The following is a 21385-nucleotide window of genomic DNA, read 5'->3' as shown; positions in this document are numbered from 1 at the left end:
AGAGAAATATTCGCATGTAATACCACAAGAGCTCCGAAATTATCGGATATTTCCCGATAGGTTCGTTGCAAACAAATGAACGTGTCAAGTTTTCCAGTTTAAAAATCACGAGCGCGAAGCGCTCGTGATTTTTAAACTGGAAAACTTGACGAGCTTATTTGTTTGCAGGGAACCTTGAGGGAAATATCAGATAATTTCGAAGTTCGAGTGGTATTCGGGGGATTATTTTTTGCATCCAAATCTTGGCCGATAGAATTGCACCATGAGACATAATTTTCAACGAATTGCCATTTAATCTGTCAGATACAATTGAGGGTTACTTCAACATTTGTTTTTTTTTATATATATCAACATGCAAAATTTCCAGTGTAATTTTCAAGAATATCCGCTGAAATACCGTGTTGACTATACAAAATAACGTCGAATGGTGCAATCCTATTGGCCAAGATTTGGATGGGAAAAATAATCGATGGAATTGCGAATATTTTCCGAAATTTACTAAATTCTCACGGACTTTTTTTGGAAATTTTCCTAATTTGCATATGAATTGTTTGTGAAAAATGATGAGATTGTACCATCAAATTTGCTAGTCGAGTTTGCAATCGATGAGGAAAATGCAAATTCCGTAATTTCTAGTGAACATTTCTCACCGCGTGGGAAACTTTTAGAAAATTGAGGGATTAAAGGGCTAAAGACATTCCGGGAAAGCGATTCTTCTTATCATAAGTAACATCAGGGACTAACTCAGCTCCAAAATTCAAAATTTCATGGAAAAATGAAATTAACCCGTCAATTTCTGTCCCATTTACCCCTAAAAAATAAACGCAATCCAGAAAATTCCGATAAATACATTTCCCAATTTCAAAAATCGCAACATTAAATGTAATTTCCAGGCAAAAAAATTATGAAACTTCGTAACTTCTCCAAAATTTACTCTAATCAGACACCCACTAATGACATTACATAATAAAATTAAATAAATAACGATATCCTCATTACATATAATACAAAAAAAAAACGGCTTCAGAGGACATCGCACCCTAGACTTTACCATTACGACCATATGACTCCAAAATTGATCGTTTGGTCGAAGCTTTCAAAACTCTAAATAATAAACTAATTACTGTCCCCTCAATTTCACTGACAGTCAAATATCCCCGAACTTCAATTTTTTCTCTGCCCGCCTACACCAGTCAAATCACCAGAATAAATAAACCAAAAATCTCCCCTAAAAATCCTTCAGTCCAATCTCCCTCCCCCCCCACCCCCACCCCCCATTTCAACACATGCAAATCATCTGCTTTCGACTGACAATAACTCCCAAAACTAATTCTTCCATATTCCACCCACCACCCACGCACTATCTAACCCCTTCTTCCGCATTGCCTCCCCCCTCCTCCCTCCTCCCCCCCCCACACACACACATGTAGACATTATTTTATCCCATACAAATCATCTACCCCCAACTAACAATAACTCCCAGAAATAATTCTTCTATATTCCACTCACCACTCACCGCACTATCTAACCCCTCCCCCCTCCCTTCACCGTCGACAACCCCCCCCCCCCCCTCACATATTATTTTAACACATGCAAATCATCTGTCTCTCACTGAAAATAACTTTCAACAAATAATTCTTCCATATTTCACCCCCCAGGGAGGGTGGGGGGCAGTGAGTGTGGGGGGGGCCACACAATCTAACCCCCTCTCTCATACCCCCCCCCCCCCTTACATACGAACACACACACACATATTATTTTAGCACATGCAAATCCTCTGCCCCTCACTGACAATAACTTCCAAAAATAATTCTTCCATATTCCACCCGCGGTCCACCTCCCCCCCCCCGCCTTAACTGAACCTCCCCGCCACCCGTACTGTCTAATTCACCCCACCCGTCTAAAAATCATCCAACTCTGCGCACCTCGTCTCCTTTCGTACATCCCGCGGCCCGACCATCGCCATCTATCGGCGATAGTGGTGAGTTTAGTCCGCCAGCACGCCCGGATCCCATCAGTACGGTTTCGACTGCCGGCAGTCCCGTAACCTCAGTCACTCGCGCTCTCTCCCCCCCAACAAAACACCACCGACAATTCGTCTCGTAAACGTACCCCAACAGTCGTCCAATTCCATCGTCAGTCGTGTGTCAGTGGCTGTGTTGGTGTACACATGTGACAGTGCGGGAATTATTAACGAATGTTAATTGTTTGTTTACGGTAGATCGCGAATGTAATATCAGTTCGCCGGGGCGCGTGGGGGAGGGGGAGGTGGTGGTGGTGGGAGGGGAGGAGGTGGTGGTGGTGGTGGAGAGATAGAGAGGGTCGGTTTGGTGTTGTGTGTGCGCCCGACAGATAAGTTCACTCTCTCGTCGGTCGATAAAACTCGACAACGAAAAGTGAAGGGATAAAGGGGGTGGTAGGACGGTCGGAGGGGTGGTTGTTGAATGTTTGGGGGATTGAAGGCACGTTAGGAGCACGTGGGTCTCAGGGGGGTGGATTGACTATTTGGGAGACATCATGAGACGAAATGTGAAAATTGTTTTGCTGCTGTCCTGCGCGTGGATGTTCATCTGTGTTTACTATTATCACTCGTCGAGGGATAATAAGGTAAGGGATTGTTGTTTGTTGGTGTGCGGGGAGGGGTGATGGAGATGAATTTATTAATTGTGAGGTAGTCGGGGATTGGGGGAGTTTATGGTGAGGTGGGAGGGAAAGGCGGGAAAAAATTGAATTCGTGGGGAAAGAAATTTAAAGGGTTTTTAAGTTGATTGTTGGGATTGTTTATTGTGTATTGTATGGTATGTAGTGTGTGTTGAATGATTTATTTATTTGTTGAAATGGAAGTTTGGAGAAGGTCAGGTTGAGATGATTTCTGATCAGTTTTATGTGTAAATGAGATTGTGATCGTGAAGTGAGACAGTGTCTGATCATGAAAACAAGGAGACGTTCACTTAGAAATCATTTGTTATTGTTTTTTGGCAGTTGGAGGTTTTTTAAGTTTCACTTTCTTTTGGATCGGATCTAAGTCTGTATCGAATTTTTTTTTCTCGGGCTTCAATGATACCGGAAGTAATAAGTTGGAAATAACTCGGGAAATCTTTGAGGATTTCGACTGATTTTTTATGAACATTAGGGTCTTAGGATTTTAATTAGAGTTTTAATTCTAATTCTCGTAGGAATTGTGTTAGTGTTCGATGCTCTTAAAACATTCAATGTCATTAGGAAGTAGAAAATGGTGAAATGAAAACCGGAAAACTCTGGAGAACACAATTTTCCCAGCGTTCAATATTTTTTTTTGTATCCCACAACTTTGTGATTTTTTTGGAGAAAATCGCGAGTTTTGTACTTCAAAAAACTTTATTTTTATGTTCATTTTTTTGCGATTTCCATGTTTTAGGGGTGGAGATGCCAATTAAAAAATATTTTTAAAATACCTTTCAATACCCCATGAAGAGATGAAGTTTTTCTTTGTTTAATTATTGAAATCCCCTGTATAGGGCACTAGTTACGTTACAAAAACTCCGAAAATAAAAAAAAATCATATCTCTCTCCTAGATCATTCGAAAAATCAGAAAAAATTTGCGAGACATCTTTTCATCTATCTTCATCACTCAAATTTTTTTGGAGATGTCAGGGTCGACGACTGTTCGATTTTTCACGAAATATTTCACTCACAAATGAAAGTCCAAGATGACCTTCACCAAAAAAAAATATATTGGGCCGATTTTCATCAAAGAAAAAAAATATATAAATCATTCTTCTGCTGTATATATCACATACATATTCCTTATAAACTCATTTAACATAAAATTGCAGTTTTGCTTACATTCAGAATTTTTCAAATAAATTTTCTCATGCGATTGACTCAATATAATTTCTGCATCCAATAATTCCAATAGACTTCATCATCTTCAGGTACGATATTTTTTACGCTGCGTTTAAATATACTTTGGGCTCATTGCCGATGGCGTGCTTCGGTGGCTCACATATTTGCCACCGATATATGTTTAGCCTCCTCGCAACCCCATTCGTTCGCTCATGTGATTTGCACGAATGCACGTCAAGTTCTTCAACTTGATGGTACAGTTTTAACAGACATTCTGCCCAGTTTCAACGTCCGGCACATGTCAGGCTATGACGAATACCAGTCACAACAACTTCTCGAGTGGCGTAAAAATTCAATTAATTTTTTATAACAAATTTTCTTGACATTTTTTTTTTAATTAAATTTTTTTAATCGTCGTCTTTCTATTTCATTCGCAAGAGTCTCTCGTAGACATCGAACTGCCGAAATAACGAGGGGGTTTAATTCGCTGTTTGTGGAGGTTTTTTTTTTTCATCTCCTCTTCCTCAAAGCTTCCGCTTTTTTTTTTTTTATTTTACCTCAGTGGAGCTGTAACGAGCGCCGCGGGTCGCTCGTTAAACCACGAGATGGGGTCTCAATTTGTAAGTGCAACCGCCGTTACTGCGGCCAATGGGTACCCGTCCGGAGTTAGTTGGACATAAAAAATAACAAACATCCTGAAGTTGGACACAGAAACTGGGAGGAAAGGGTTCGGCTTTATTTATCTAGATAAATTTGCAGTTGATTGCTAATTTTTGAGGCGAAGAAGTCATAGAAAAAAATCACGTTACGGTGAGCGCAGCGGCCTTCGGGTCTCGTCGGGTTCCGATGCGTCCGCTCGGGTTCCGTTGCGCTTCTTCGGATCCGCTCGACTCTTGTCGTGTCGTGCGTCGCGCGGCTCCTCCTCTCCGAAGCGTCACAAAGATTATTAATACACTAGCGCTTCCGTCCTTTTGTTGTTGTTCTTTTTTCTTTGTTATCTGGTCGATACTATTTCGATCGAGCAAAAAAGACCCCATTTTAGTTTTTTAACGTATTTTCGGTTCCATTAGAAATATTATTTGAAATTAACGGTCATTTCCATAGCCCACGACATCTGTCGCTGGTTCTACTGAAACTTATTCTGATTCGAATTCGACTTTTGGATAATCGATTCATTTTCGAGTTGTCATTCGAGATTCTTGATCAAGTTTTTTGAAGTTTGATAATTTTTTTACGTGTTTTAATGACGGATTAGGGCTTACAAGTTTTTTAAAAAATTCAACGACTCGATATTTTTTCAAATAAAAATCATTTGGGGCAAAAACCACCCCCTTTAATACAGTCAGAATAATGTCATTGTTTGACCGTATTGTTTTAGAGAAATAATTACTGAAAATTGGTAACTTGACATAATTAAAAATAGGTATAATGGTTAATATATGAACAACTAATTTTCAATTAATTAATAATTATTAATTAGTTCAGGCTTTCACGTGGAAATAATTTCATATCTAATTAAAACCCCCAAGGTCGGAAATTGCCGTATAACTGTCAATGAAATTTCGATAAATTCTCTAGTCGGGCTAACGGCAGTGGAAAACGGGAACTGCAAATTACATAATGATTTTTGAAAATGAAGGAGAACCACCAAAAATTTAATTGATCGTAGCGTTATATTCACAGGTATATAACAATTAATTTCAGGTCAAATCAGCTGTAACCCCGAGCTAGCGTAATTACGGCGCATCCTGATAAATTATTTAAGTACTCAATCGACGAGAAAATATTCATTTGATTAGTGAATAAAAATTGTGGGTTAATTGAATGCGGATAGAGTAGATTTTTGTCTTGAAATTTCACTGCAATTGCGCTCGGGAAACTAGAGTTTATCTGATGAAAGTGAGCACTTATAGTTTGTCGGTGAATCGTGCGAAAAAACCATAATGTTACGGTATTTTTTACGGTTAATGACTTTTTACTGGTCTGAGTTGTTCGTGATTTGAGCGGATAGTCCGGGAAATTTCAGGTGAAAAACAATGAAATAATATTTCCATAGATTCTTTAAAACAATTTTTTTGTTTTAAATTATAAAATATTTTTAGATTTTTTGAAAAAGTCGAGGATGTGGATAATATTGTTCATCAAATTTTAATAATTTATTGAATTTATGATTTAATTATTTGTGATTTAATTTAATTTTTAATGATTTATAATTTAATTTAAATTATATGATTCATAATTAAATTTAATAATTCAGTAGATTTACTGTTTTTTTTTGTTCGTTCACTTATTCTCGATTCACTTTACCTTTGGCAAAATCCCAAATAATTTCCAAAATAACTTTGCTCCAACATTACTAACTAGTACGAACCATTTCACTAAATTCACTGACCCATCAAACAAACTCAAGAGTAACGATGTTATTGTGGAATGGAGACATTCAAAACAATCTCAGGGGCGTACGACGTACTGTAGAGTTGGGATCCCTCTGGGATTGAGTGCACATATTGAAGACAAACATTTTTGAACTATTTAATTCATTGACAGTAGATAATATCCCATGAAAAATTAATTTTATTTATCAATATTGTCATCGAAAATCGAATATACCATACAATCAACTAAAAGATCAACTAAAAACTTGAATTAATTATAAAATATACTTCATGCAACTACATTTAATTTTTTTTCATTCCCAAGATGAATTTTTCCTTCAAATAATTTATAACAAAAAACAAATATTACAACTAATTCATTTTACCCCTATTGAGGACAATTAAAATATAATTCCATCGTCTCTACATTATTATTTCTATTTAATATTTAGTATAATCGATATTAAAAAATTAGTTTATCAAATTAAACAATTACTGACATCTCATGAAAATACACTCCCACGTATTCTTTTTTAATATTAAAAAATATTTTAAAAATAGACTCTACCTAAGCTCCTCATTATTATCGTTTTTGTCGTCATTTATTGAGTGGAAATAAATGGCCCAATCCAATTCTACAAAGCCACAAAAAATAATTCACAATAATGGGCTTTAAATTGATCAGTAGATGTTCAATGTTGTGTACACGAGGTCCCCAGATACGAGAGGATGAAAACAATGATGTCATGGATAAACGGCAAATCGAGTTAAATCGGTCGATCCATTCTCGGGATTATATATTTACTCTCGGACAATTTCTCCGGTTCTTACGATATTTATTGTTCAGCACGTATGGATAGACCTGCGGGCTGGCGCCCGTGGCGGGAGGGGAGGGGTGCATTGTCGTTGAGGCTTTTCCCGCCATTTCCGCTCGAGCAGATACAGCACAGGGAATGCAGCACTGCGCTACTACTCATTTTGTTTTTTTTTTTTTTTTCATTTTACGCTACGATTTTTGGTTTTCCAGTCGATAGAACTCGGGAGCTCACACGCTTACGAAATACTCATGAGAATTTGGAGACACAAATGTCGGTAGAGAGAAGAAAATTTGAAAAATAAAAAAAAAGAGAAATGTTGTTAGAAAGGTGATCGATGGATCGGGATTTTAGTTCAGATTAAAGTTCGACTCGGGTTCGGTTCCTGGTCGGGTTATGGCGGGAGTTTTGTTTTATTCATTTGTTAATTTGTTTAAATTAGACTAAATCTTGAACTAGAGGTTCTAAACGTCTGACACTTTGGGCGAATGAAAATCCAAATTTCCAATCACTCAGGCCTTCATTAGAATTTAACAACATAAAAATGTTCTCTCACATAATAACACAAACAAACTCTCAAATATAACATTGATTTTAGTAATCAACGAATGTTAATTACACAGAAATCAATTTTGATTGAAAATTAGGTCTTCAGAGGTTGAAACAAGGGATGAGGGTCAGTTTTATTGGAAAAATCAGACCCTCAAGTGTCACTTTCGCAACAAAACTTGACCAAAACTTGTTTGAATGTCATTTCGTCCGACGTTTGGGCCTCTTGAGGTCCAATTTTTATTCAAATTTTTTTTTCGTGTGATTTTTATGATTTTATCGTGTCGTAGCGCCACTGAGGTCGCGTCTCATCAAAATTCTCGTGTTGTAAACTCATCGCATTCGGCAAAAATCTTGTGCCACGATATTTCACCCCCACAAATTTTCCCAGCACGTAATTATGAAATATATTACCCAAACCCCTTTTTTGTCCCACAAATATACATTTGATGTCTCGAGAAGTAAGCCGAGGATCTCCAACAAGGTACCAGCATCAAGAGTATCAAGCGTTATGCATTATGGCCTTCTCTGGAGGCAGAAGTACCGCCATCAATATTATCTCACCGTACACCAGCTACACCTCTAGAATACGTAACCCATATGAACACCAGCCCCCACTCACCTACGGTAAAGACTGGTATTTTTCTCTGAGCCACAGGGAGATAAAGAGAGACAGTGAGAAGAAAAATATTTTTGTTAAATATTCATTTCCTTGAAAGAACTATTTATTTTTCTGGAATTATATTTTTTAAATTGAGTCATCCTCAGAGGAGCTTAATGAGATTTCGCTGATGATAATTTTATTGCTGTTGGGGATGACTATGTTGCACAGAAGGTCAAATGAAATCAGTTAAGGATTTTTCATTTTTTTAATTTCTGAATTTCGATAGAGAAAAAAATTTTGATGATTTTTTTATGTTTATAATTATTGAAGGGGTTCACTCAGGGTAATAATTAACATGATTATGTTCTAGAATAATATAATTAACGTAATTGAAAGCTAATCAGGATTGTCGATATTGAGAGAAAAACATCATTTTGTTAATTAAATAGTCTGATAAGAATTTAAAGGAAATTTTTTAATGAAAATTTTGGGAATTTGTTTGTTTAAAACAAATATAACTGCCACAATTATATTTTTCTCTCACACTAGCACTGACTTGACTAGAGATATTTAATATTGAAAAATAAATACTTCTTTAAAGTGAATAGATATTTGGCAAAAATATTTTTTTTTCTCGGTGGAGGCACTTGTGCTCAATTTTTTTTTCTCTCACCTTTGCTAATCCAATCTCATGAAAATATTTAATGAAACTGGCGCGACGGGTGGGGAAAATTCATGGAACGTGGAAAACCATTTTGTGGGAATAATAAGAATAATGACGGAGTGAAAAAAAATATATATTCGGGGGATAAAAATAATTGGAAACGACATTTCAGGCTTGAGAGTACAAGCCAGACCACGAGGAATTTTTGCGGTCAGCGGTGGCGAATGTTTTTCTCACTCTCTTACTCCACTACAGCGTCGGTTATAGGAAAAAATTTCACCTTGAATGTTTAATGAAAATTCATTCCTGCCAAGTAATGTTCAATTTTTCGATTTAACGTGAAGAATTTTTATCCCCCAGCAATATTTTAATTTTATCGCGAATGCAATTTTTTTTTATCACAATCTGTCGGAGGAATTAATTTTAAATATATTGTTATAAAAAATTTAGTTTTCAACTCGTGAAAAAAGTGATTTTGGGGGGTGGAAATGGGTCTGGGTCACTCCGCGTTAATAAATAATATATAATATAATATATATTGATTATAAATAATTTACAACGATGTACCATCACATTTTTGGTCGCCATGTTCATCACAAGTGACTTATTAACAATAATTAATAACTCACTTATGGTCTTAATATAATAATAATTATATTAACAAGTGAGTCACGATGAACATGAAATTTCACTCAACTCATTCTGTTAATTCGAAATTTCTACAAATGAATCACCAACAAATGGCAATAAAAAAAATCACCAGTCGATGGTACACAGTAAAATCGATTGCACCGAAGGGAACATGTCGTAGGTCGATTTTAACATCGAGTCATAAGTGCCTCGAGTGCTTTTCAAAATATAGGACGAGAGGTATCCACTCGGTGCACGCATGTGGGAACAAAGCCCTCTTCCTCACTCTCTCCATCCCATCGTTCACTTTCCAGGGCCTTTTCACCCGGGGGGGGGGGGATCGTGTCCTGGTCGCGTGTAAATGGATCGAACCGCAATAACCCCTTGAAAAAAAATGCCCATTACGATTTTTCATCGACAGTTTGATGAGTGAAAACTAAATGACGAGAGAAAATTGCGAATAAATTCCTCTTCATTCGCATTTATTCGAACGATATTTCCTTCACGTTTAGTCCCTTCAATTAAAATAATTAAGCAATTAATCACCAATTAATCAATCGATTACTCAACCAATTAATCAATCAATTGATCAATCAAATAATCAATACACTAACCAATCTATTAATCAATCTATTAATCAATCTTTTAATCAATATATTCATCAATCAATTAATCGATCTATTAATCAATAAATTAATCAATCAACTTATCAATTACTTGTCCAATCAATTGATCAATTAATTAATCGACATATTAATCAATCAATGAATTGTTAATTAGTCGATTAATAGTTTTAATTGCAAATGAGGAAAATTGATCTTTGTTATAATTTAATATCGAAAGCGAAAAATTTTAAAATCAAATGGCCTTTGAATTTTTTTAAAAATAGTGTATAATTGATGGATAAGTTAATTAATTGGAATGATTATTGGGGATATTATCGTACCCATTGGCCTCTAAAAATGATTGTCAGGGTGATTTTACGATAGGGACCACTGGTTTAATTGGGTCGAATGGGTTGAAAGAGATGAAAATGTAATCCAACCGATAAAATACAAAGCCAACGGGGCCATCAGTGCTAAATGCGCGGCCAAAACGTACATCTCTCGGGTCTATTTTATCCCCCCCCCCCTTTACCTACTCACTAGTCACTATTTATAACGTGTATCCAGGCAATATATTAAACTGGTCAGTTAACGTGCCGAGCCGACGAGCCCCATTATTTTTTGGTCACGAAAAACCCCTCGTTTCACTCAAGAAAGCTAATCCTCTGGCAATTAATTCACTTTGTTTTATCCCCTGTTTTAATTATCTTATCTTCACTTTTGCAAGGGTGTGCATGTACAGAAAATATTTGTTTGAATTTACAAACGGAAAAACGTAAACGTTTATTCTTGTCAGAATCCGTAAATCATGGTGGGATAAAAGTAGTTCATGATTTTTTAAAAAAGAAAAGGAATTTTAAATAAATTTTTTATGGGAAATTTTGATTGAAAGGGAATTTTTTAACTGGAGAGGTTTTAATAGTCAGGTGAGTAGTGAGGGGTAAAAGGGGAAAGGTACTTTTGATTATTGACCAGTTTTCAATAATTATGTCGATATCTGGGGAAAATTTAAACAAATTGAAGATAAATCGACTTTTTTTCTGCGTAAAAATTACCGCGACGTAATTTCTATGCGATTTCTTTTATGTAAAAAAATTTTAGGTAAAAATTAGACCTCCAGGGGGCGAAGTAAGGGAGGAAGATTAGTTTTATCACAAAAATTAGCCTCCTAAGTCTAATTTTTTTAACAAAACTTGACACAAAAAGTGGTTGATTCTCATTTTTATCCAAAATTTCTTTTCGCCTTCCAATAATTTGTCACTTGACGAATTCCTCTGCGAAAAAAATTTTAATGACAAGAAGTCCCTCTCGGGAAAGTGCCCAAGAGGGAAATTGCTTTGAAAAATGTTTGTTAACAATTTAAAATGACGGGAATTCGAGGGAAACAGGCAACTGATGATTGATCATTGGTTGACTCAATTGTTTATATTTTTTTGCTTTAGTAATTGTCGTTATTCTATTTGACTGTATTTAAAATACTTTTTGATGATCTTTAGTTAATGTCTGACAGCAGAACGATAAATTCCTCGTGTCCTCGAAATTAATTAATTTATTGAAGGTGGCGAACACCTGATGTTGGATTATTTTGTGGATTAGTTACACTCAGATAAGAAGATTTAATGAATAGTAATGTCAACTTATCTCTTTTTACCACTTTCTCGCCACTAAGAGAAATAAAAATATAATTATCATATTGCTAATTAAATATTCTTCTGGCGAGAATTTAAAGCGGTTTTTGCAATGAAAGTTTTGAGTATTTTTTCCTCCAAAAAAATATGACAGACGAAATTATATTTTTCTGTAAGTCCATTTTCTCGAGAGAATTATTTACTTTTCCAAAATTATATTTTTGAGACTGAGTCATTCTCACAAGACCTTAATTAAATTTTACTGATGACAATCTTATTGCTCTTGGGGAGGAATACATTGTACAGAACGTCAAATGAAATCCGTTAATGATTTTTCATTTTTATGAATTTCTGTAGACGAAAAAATTTTAATGAATTTTTTAATGTTCATAATTATTAAAGAAGTTCACTCACGGTAATAACTAACATGATCATGTTCTGGATCAATATAATTAACATAATTGAAACCCAATTACGATTGCGTCCATTGAGAAAAATATAATTTTACGAATTAAATATTTTTCTGATAAGAGTTTAAAGTGAATTTTCCATGAAAATTTCGGAAATCTGTTTGTCAAATATAAATATTATTGACAAAATTATATTTCTCTCAGTGAATTCCATTTTCTCCACAAAAAAGTTAATAATAAAAATCATCCCAACGTTAATAACTGATTAATATTCAAAAGTGATATCGATTTTCCAATTCTTGACTAACAATTTTTCCCCGAATTTCCCGTTCATTCATCACCCGAAAACCCGACCTAATCAAAACTTTACCTTGATTAATCAACGTAAAATCGTTAATTAATTTCTTCATCGTGGAAAGTCACTCGGCTTCTCTTGGTGGGCTAAAAAGCCACGAGTCCCTTAAACGCCCCAAGTTCGTCAGAAGTAAACCGCGCGTCATCCCCCAGCCCTTGCTACCCCCTGATCCCTCAACCCGATTAGCTTCTTCCCTTTTTCACCCTCGATTCCGTCTCCTGCAGTTGCCTCTCTGGGCAACATGAACCGTACCACCACACCCGCAGTCTAATTACGCTGGATTACTCTGGCCAGCCGCTAAAAAGAGTCACTGTGCAATGGGGGGACCGTAGACCCCGCCATTGCCGTGTTGCGGAGAGAGAACTGTCAGGGGAAAATGAGAAAATTGAAGAAATAAAAGAAAATGCCACCTCGAAGGCTTTTGTGATCTTCACAACGTAATCGAAGTTGATTTCATTTTATTGAGAAAATCGGACAAAGAAATTTTTTTAATTAAAAGTTACAAAAGTTATAGTTTTTCAATAAAATATAATATATAATATATAATATATAATATATAATATATAATATAATTGATTTGACATTTGATTAAAAAAACTCACTTTATTTGATGAAAAAAATTCATTGATTTATTTTTTAAATAGAATAAATTATGATTAATTATTTAAATTAATTAAATTCATTACTTCATAGATAAGGAACAGTAATTGACAGATGAAATTGAGACCGAAGTTGAAAGAATAAATAAAGTACAGAGGTTTTTACGTGAGTGAAATAATGAACGGAAAAGTAGTGGCGGTTGAGTGGAACGAAAGGGATCGAAACACGATAAATCTTGGAGTCTGTTGGCTCACCGGAATAAATGAAAGGGGTTAAAAATTAACTCCCGGTGATTCCTCTTGGCGCCATTGATGGTGCCTCCTCAATGCTCCTCGATTCATCACAATTTTCCACAGTGAATGAAAAAAGTACCATTAATTATGGGTCTTGGGTGGTGAAAAAAAGATCAAGAAAACGAAGAAAAATCGAAGCTCTCGAGTAGTTCTCCCTCTACGAACCATTTGTTTATAACTTTCTGATGGTTCTTGTTTGAGGCTCGAGTTGATCAGAAAGTTTCCAAGTAGCAAAAACACACGGTCCATTTTGCGCTGGAGTTGGCGAGATAATTTTAACAAAAACTTAATCGAATTGGTTTTTCGGTTTATCGTTTATTTTAACCAGCAGGAAATTGCTTTTGTCTTTATGTAATAGTTTAATTATTTTGAGTGTAATTTCTACTGGATCCTGGTGTATTCGATTTTCAATGGTGATATCGATGAAAAATTGAATTTTCCACGGGTCTAATATCATTTGTTCATACGTTAAATAACACAAATGTTTATCTTCAATGAGTGCACTGAATGTTCCATAAATTACTGAAGAATTTCCAACGGTTCGAAGTTGAAAACGACCTGAGGGGTTCTAACCCCTCACTACGGCCCTGATGTTGTTTTGAATGCATCTGTACCGCAACAACATTGGTACTATTTGGGTTTATCGATGGATAAGTGAATTTGATGATTTGTTGGAGGTGTTATTCAGACACTCATGGTATAGTAAGCTGAATCAATAATGAATGATAGAAACTAAAAAGACAACAAATATAATAAATTGTTAAAATTACGGCACACGGTGCCATTCCTTAAAATCCTTCACGTCAAACGCTTTTAGTAATATTTTATTAATATTTTATTCATATAATTGAAGACGAGAAATACTTAACATCTAAAATTTGCTGTGATAATTAATCTTCAATAACAGTGTGCGTTGTTTGATTGATAAATGTTATCATAATCAAAGAAAATTGTTATTTGCCATTGAAAAATGACGATCCGAATCGAAAATACGATGAAGTATAATCGATATACTCGAATTGAGTATATATATAATTAAGTATACATATATATATATATATATATATAAATATATAAACTTAGGTCAAGTACATAAAATAGTTGAGTCGAGTATTTTGGGTTCGTGACAGTGAAAAATCGGAAAAATAATTTTTCCAAGTGACAAGTGATCGGTCAATCGTTTGTCATCGAAGTTCAAACGTTTTTGATTTCTTCGGGTCAAACTGACTGTTTCATAACGGTTAACAAAAATGATACATATTCCGATTTCACGGTACCGTTGGTGCCTGCTCCAAATCCCCGATGAAATCCGACTTGACGTTGGAAATCGAATTAAAATGCCGAGGACGTTCAGTCTGCACTTTCTTTTCTCCTCCAGTTCGACGATCAACGATAAATATGAAGACCGACGAGTACAGAAAAAGTCGAGTGAAATAGGATTTTTTTTTTTTTTTGAGTTCTTCGTGGAGAGAAAATGTCGGAATTCGCTCCCGATCTTCTGAGGATGCGAACGTGCTCAGGACGGGGTCTACTGGATTTTAGAGGGTTGACGTGTATGACCTCTTGGGAGCTTAAGTGAGAGCCTTTCAGGTGATAATAAAGATCTCTACGTTTCATCAAATCGAGTTATGGAGCTTTAATTCGATACTGTCAAAAATTATTTTCTCACTTTTCTGAAGGATTAAAATAATTTGGATCAAAGAGCTCCATCTTTTTAGTGAATTTAAAGATTATCCATAATTGGATAAAATTTTTACATAATTTTGAACTTCGATTTTAACAAATATCGATACTATCGATATCTCGAAAGTCTGTCATGCTTTTTCTCGTTGGTTCAGTCGTCTGAGGCGGGTAATTTGAATTCAGAATTCATTTAATTTTGAAATTATCGATTGTATCGATATCTCGAAAGTCTTTCATACTGATTCCTCATTGGCTCACTCATTTAAGGCGGGTAATTTGAACTTAGAACTCATTAAATGGTCAAATTTTCAATTCTATCGATATCTCGAAAGTCTTTCATGCTGATTCCTCATTGGCTCATTCACTTAAGGCGGGTAATTTGAATTTAGGACTCATCGAATTTTGAAATTTCAATTTTCAATCATTTTTATATTTACATTGCGTACTAGCGCCCGTTTGGGGTCTCGACTAAAAATGTCTCAGTCTGTTCGAGGTCACGAGAGATCCCGTTCGCCAGCGAACGTCCTTGGGCCACTGTTGGCCGTATCATTTCGCGGTCGAAACCTATTCTTCAGTTTACATTGGAAACGTGTGTAATCTTCACACTGGCTTTTGTAACGTCATCCTTTTACAACTTTCATTCTCACTTTCATTTTAGAACGGTTATCTGGGCCTTTCGTTTCGCTTTTTTGGGTTTTCAAGGATCGGCCGATTCTTTTGTGAAGAAATCACCTCAAATATACGGATCTCATCAAAACGTTACCACAGAAATTCAGCTGATGGTTTTTTTTTAATTATTTAAAAACATCTGCTCACCTCAACACTTTTCGGTGGCTTAAAAAAATTGTAAATTAAACTCCAAAATTGACAGATAAACAAATTAATTTTTTTCGCGTTTTTTAAATATATTAGATCAATCCAATTGTGAAGAGCTTAAGATAGAAATAAAATATAACTAAATCAATTCTCTATTCACTGAAAACAAAAAAAATAATTATGCAAACGAGAGTATAACATTATGACGGTATTATGGTATCGTATAGATTAAAAATTAACCGCTAATAATTTTTAAAATCTCGTTAACGTAATCATCGAGCGTTTCACCGTCACCCGAGCGTTAATGGAAAGAAAATAAATCCCGTGTCCATTATCAAAACCCGATTATTTCTTCCAGTTGAATAAAATGTCCATTGGTGTTCATGTCTTGGCAGTGGGTGTGGGATTTTTAAGAGATAGAAGCGGTAGGTGAAATTGAAAAGAATAACTGAGCGACGGTGAGGATATACAAGGAGTAAAGCTCGCCTCCTTTCAATTCCACCGTCTGCTTCACTCATCACTCAAAACCACACGCTCTTATCCCACTTTTTTTTTTTTCTTCACTCTTTGCTGCTTTATTCATCGCGGAAGCTTGGAATGGAATAAACTCGGGGATATTCTGAACCAAAATACAATCTCGCGGGTTATATTCATTTAAATTTATTCTACCATTGTTTTGGAGGTTTAATTAGGCCGGAGAGATGGGATCATTTTGTATGGGGAAGGGGGTCGTAGTGTAAATGTCATATTTGAAAGGTTATTTCATTAAAATATTCAATAGTTATTGTTATGTTTAATAAAATGAGGAGATATTTTGAAAAACGTTATTTTATTTTGTCGCGAGTCGATATTAGTAGAAGGGAAGACGGTGTTATCGAATTATCGAATTTCGATATTCGAGAATCGATAGTTTTTTAATCGATTTATGAAAATAATCGATTGTTGAATGTCATCCGGTCGAACCGTTAGACTGTTTGGTGCGCGAGGCGCGACTTCTTATATTAGTTCATGTTAGGTACAAAAAATATAATTCAATCGGAAGATTGAATTTCGAGATTTGAGAATCGATTATTTTCTATATCGATTTATGAAAATCATCGATGTTGATACCCGACATATCCGGTCCACCGTATTATGTTCGTCCATATTATCGAAGGAGAATAAATATCGACTTTCGAGATTCGAGAATCGATTGTTCCCTCATCGATTTACAAAACCAATCGATATCTACGCACATCACATCCGGCGAAACCTCCAGAATGCAGAACTCTTATAATCGTACAAATTTAATTCATCGATTTTTTGTGTTATTTCGGCGCATTTTCTCATTTTGTTCATTTTCTAATTTTTTGAAAAATCAATATTTTCACAATAACTAACAAAAAAATATTCCGAATGCATTCAACGCATAAACAAAATTGTTGGTCTCTTTCCGTGAGTCTTAAACATTAAAAAAAAAACAAAATTGATCTGAAAATTTAATTTCCGTTAGACTTACGATCGCGTGCTATTTAATTTCATTGAGATTGTGTGGCGGTCGTCCAGGAGACGATCGGATACTGGGTTGCTAGGGATTCACCGCCTTGAGAGTTCATCCCATCCTCGGAATTAGGGGGAAATGATACAGTCGGTAATACTGGGGTCGCTGGCATCCAAGAGTAGTTTTCCGGTAACTGAAAATCAGAAAAGCGCGAGGGAGTGATCGTACTTGGTGCTTTTCTACACTTGAGAATTTTGCGCTTTTATGTGTATATCAGCCACCTTTGACCTATCCCTGGGTATATCCGCTCTGTGGCCCAGCCCGGGACTCTCTGCCTTTTATACTGTAAAATAGTTTGGCATGCTTCCCGGTTGTCGATCTATATTGGCACTCGCTGATGGTGAAATAAAGAGAAATTGCCGATGGAAAAGCGTTTTCACAGCCCTGGAAAATCCTTATTTCAATGTACATAATGTATATATTTTTGTAATGCGGTGGCTTTTCCCTGCAGGAGTTGGGCATATTTCTCCCAGTGGACAATTACATTTTAATAATTGCATTAATTATATTGAAGAATTAAAATTAACATTATATTGATTGGATAAAGTATTTTATCTTCGAGTTTCATGGTTTTCTTTTTTTTAATTAATAATAGATTAACCTAATGAGGTAGTTACAATTATTATTTATTGTTTACAATTATTATATAATGTACTTAGTTTCAGTACATTAGACATTCAATTTAGGTATATTGTTTAGTAGATGGTATGGGATATTCCATTTTTGATGACAATATCGAGGAAAAAATGACGTTCCCACAGGTCTATTGTCTATTGTAAATAATTTAAATAGTTGTAAAATGTGCATTCAATGTTTTAAAAATGGCCGCAAGATAGCGGTATTGTATTTGCGAAGGCCCTGATTTCAGAGGGATCCCAACTCCCATTACGTCGTACGCCCCTGAGATTGTTTTGAATGCCTCCAATCCACAATAACATCATTACTTTTGAGTTTCTTTGATGGATCAATGAATTTGGTGAAATGGTTCGTAATAGAATAGTCAGTAATTGACGGAGCAGACTTATTTAGGAAAGGCCAAAGGTAAAGTGAATCAACAATGAGTCAACAAACAAAAAAAAAATACAAATTTACCGAATCGTTAAAATTATGGCACCCCAGCCATTTCTGAAAATCCCCCACAGTAAATCCTTTTAGTGATATCTTATTGGAAATTTTTCCGTCAGTTCTATGAGGTTTGTTGTACATATTGTTGATAAACATTATTCGGTCACGTGATTTTTTTGAATTTTTCCAAATTATTCGGTTCTGTTGCTCAATTTATATTGCTGAAGTATTTTATATACAAAATAATCCGTCACTGCGAACATCTCTCGCTCCCCAATTTCTCAAAACTCATTCACCCACCGGAAACTAGTCATTTCCACGACCACCCGACGTGGAAGCTCGTCCGGTTGTACGTACGAGTTTGGTGTTTCCTCGAAGCGTCATTGACACGCACCCATTCGAGAATGAATAGCGGATAAAAGACATTTAATTCTATTTTCACTATTTTTCAATGGGAGTTTGCATGTCAAACTCCGTTCAACATAGCTTCAATTGTCTGTAGCAATTGTTAACCGCAGTGTGTGCATGAGTGAGCTCGAAACTGCAGATAGTCAGGTGGCGCGAAATTTGAAAAAAGGATCTCGCTTAATTCGGAAAAAGTGTGACGGGAATGGGGGTTATTAGGGGGTTGAGGAGAATGGAACAGAAACGGATGAGAAATTTATTTTTGAGGGCTGATGTCGTTTGGAGAGTGATACTGGACATTCCGCTAACTTGAAAACATGAAAATCACTAGGGAAAAGTATTTTTAATGAGCAGTGTCCTAGGGATTTTTAGGTGGGTGACGTTGTCCGAAGGGAAAACGAGATCTTCGTCCTAAAATATACTATTTCCATACTGATCTTCACTTTCCCTCGTTCGGGGACTGGCACGGACCCTTTTACGAACTTGAAAACGTGAAAATCACTAGGGAAAAGTATTTTTAACGAGCATTGTCCTAGGGACTTTTAGGTGGGTGACACTGTCCGAGGGGAAGACGAGATCTTCGTCCTGAAATAAACTATTTCCATCCTGATCTTCACTCTTCCTCGTCCGGGGACTGGCACGGGCCCTTCCACGAACTTAAAAACGTGAAAATCACTAGGGGAAAAGTATTTTTAACGAGCATTGTCCTAGGGACTTTTAGGTGGTGACACTGTCCGAGGGGAAAACGAGATCTCCGTCCTGACATATACTATTTTCATACTGATCTTCACTCTTCCTCGTCCGGGGACTGGCACGGGCCCTTCCATGAACTTAAAACCGTGAAAATCACTAGGGAAAAATATCTAATGCCACGCGCATATTGAAAATTCCGCAATTTTTATCTGAATCGTCAATAAAAAATTACAGTCCTGTCACGGAAAATTTCCCAGTTGATTTCGTAATCGGTCAGTGAATCGTTTGTAATTTTTATTAAATTTTTCTCTCCGCCTAATAGTTATTACTTTGAAAAATGCTTCGATGAAATTTCAGTGGTTTTAATGGCACAAACCCATTCCTCATCACCGAAATTCCCAAATACTCAATATTCTCCTCAAGAATTTTGCGATACATGAGGACTCCCTGATGATAAAATCGCCATGAAACGTTGAACACCCTCACAATGTCTCCAATGAAAATTCAGATAACCTCAGGGCTCGTGATGGCGCATACACAATGCTTTATTGAATACGATATTGTAGAGTGGTACACTTGCATGGTGCCCTCGTACACCTGATACACGATCGTCAAACGAGGCGAATTTAAAACTCGTCACGGCGAACTCTTCGATGTCTCTTTGCCTATCTGTACCATCAATCATACATCAACATTTGCCTGATACCCTGTATTACTATCTCTAAATTAATTTCATAAATTCTAAAACTTGTAAAAACTATTTAAATTATATATTTTTTTTATTGTTTCAAATTCGCGAAAAATTATGTTCAGAGAACTCTAATTTAGGAATTTTCATTTTTTATTCTTTCATCGAAATTGAAAGAATACAAAATAATTTTTCAAATAAGAATTAATTGTCTTAATTTTTATTATATTCTCGTAATATTAATTAATAATGATAAATTAATGATTAATTATACTAAATAATTTTTAACGTATCAATTCATTCTTGTAATTATTAATAACTCGTTAATTATCACACTCTCGGAACATCAATTAATTATAACAATTGGTAATTCCATAATAATTAGAATCGATAATTTCTGATATAATTTCAATCTTCAAATTTTTCAACCATCGGATATTCACCATTTACCATTCCCTTTTGCAGCATAATTATTCCATTAAATTGAATAAATTTTTTTACCATATGCTTTAGTTCAACGAATTCTGAATGCGAATATATTTTTATAATTTTCAACTCTTTGTCATTTTTACACTGACATAAATTTCTCGTTGTGCATGAGCCACGTAAAAAGCCTGTCAATTCAATTAATGAACAATTAATTAAAATCCGTTATTGTTCGTGACGAATAATGACGGGCCGGTGGTGGGGCGGGGAGAGGGGGAAATGAGAGGAGGTCATGCTGAGGGGATCCAATGACGTCGTTGAAGACTTGATGATACAAATGTAACTACCCGTGCTACTGAATGTTCGGTAGTATCGTAAATGTTTAACAATGTATGACGATGTACCTGAATATTCTGAGGAGGACATCATCAGTGCTAAGGACCCTTTGTGCCATAGGGGTGAGGGTGGGGGGGGGGGTCTGGCCTGATCGAGACACGTAATGGAACATCTGATTGTTACCTGTCATCATCATGGTTTCTATTTGATAGGGGTGAGAATGGGGTTGGTAATTCTGTGGGGAGGTGGGTCTGAATAAGACGGGTAAACTGACATTTGATGATTCAATAAAAGAAATTGAACACATGACTTTCGGACATTAAAAAAAAATAAATACGGAATCGCTGACCGTGATGTATTATTTATTATATTTTTTTTT

General features: G+C 35.7%; 1 protein-coding gene across 2 annotated transcripts in view; it reads left to right on the top strand.

Annotated features, from left to right (window-relative positions):
• The first annotated feature begins 2295 nt into the window (after positions 1 to 2295).
• LOC135169308 (polypeptide N-acetylgalactosaminyltransferase 2) overlaps positions 2296 to 21385 on the top strand; it is a 129906-nt gene continuing 110816 nt past the window's right edge. For both annotated transcript variants that reach the window (XM_064134194.1, XM_064134195.1), the window contains exon 1: positions 2296 to 2607. In XM_064134194.1, coding sequence (XP_063990264.1) covers positions 2518 to 2607 — 90 coding nt within the window. In that variant the 5' untranslated portion in view covers positions 2296 to 2517. The remainder of the gene's footprint in view (positions 2608 to 21385) is intronic.

Source organism: Diachasmimorpha longicaudata, chromosome 14 (genome assembly GCF_034640455.1).
Source record: "Diachasmimorpha longicaudata isolate KC_UGA_2023 chromosome 14, iyDiaLong2, whole genome shotgun sequence".
NCBI classification, from domain to species: domain Eukaryota; kingdom Metazoa; phylum Arthropoda; class Insecta; order Hymenoptera; family Braconidae; genus Diachasmimorpha; species Diachasmimorpha longicaudata.
This window is presented reverse-complemented; position numbering and strand designations above follow the sequence as displayed.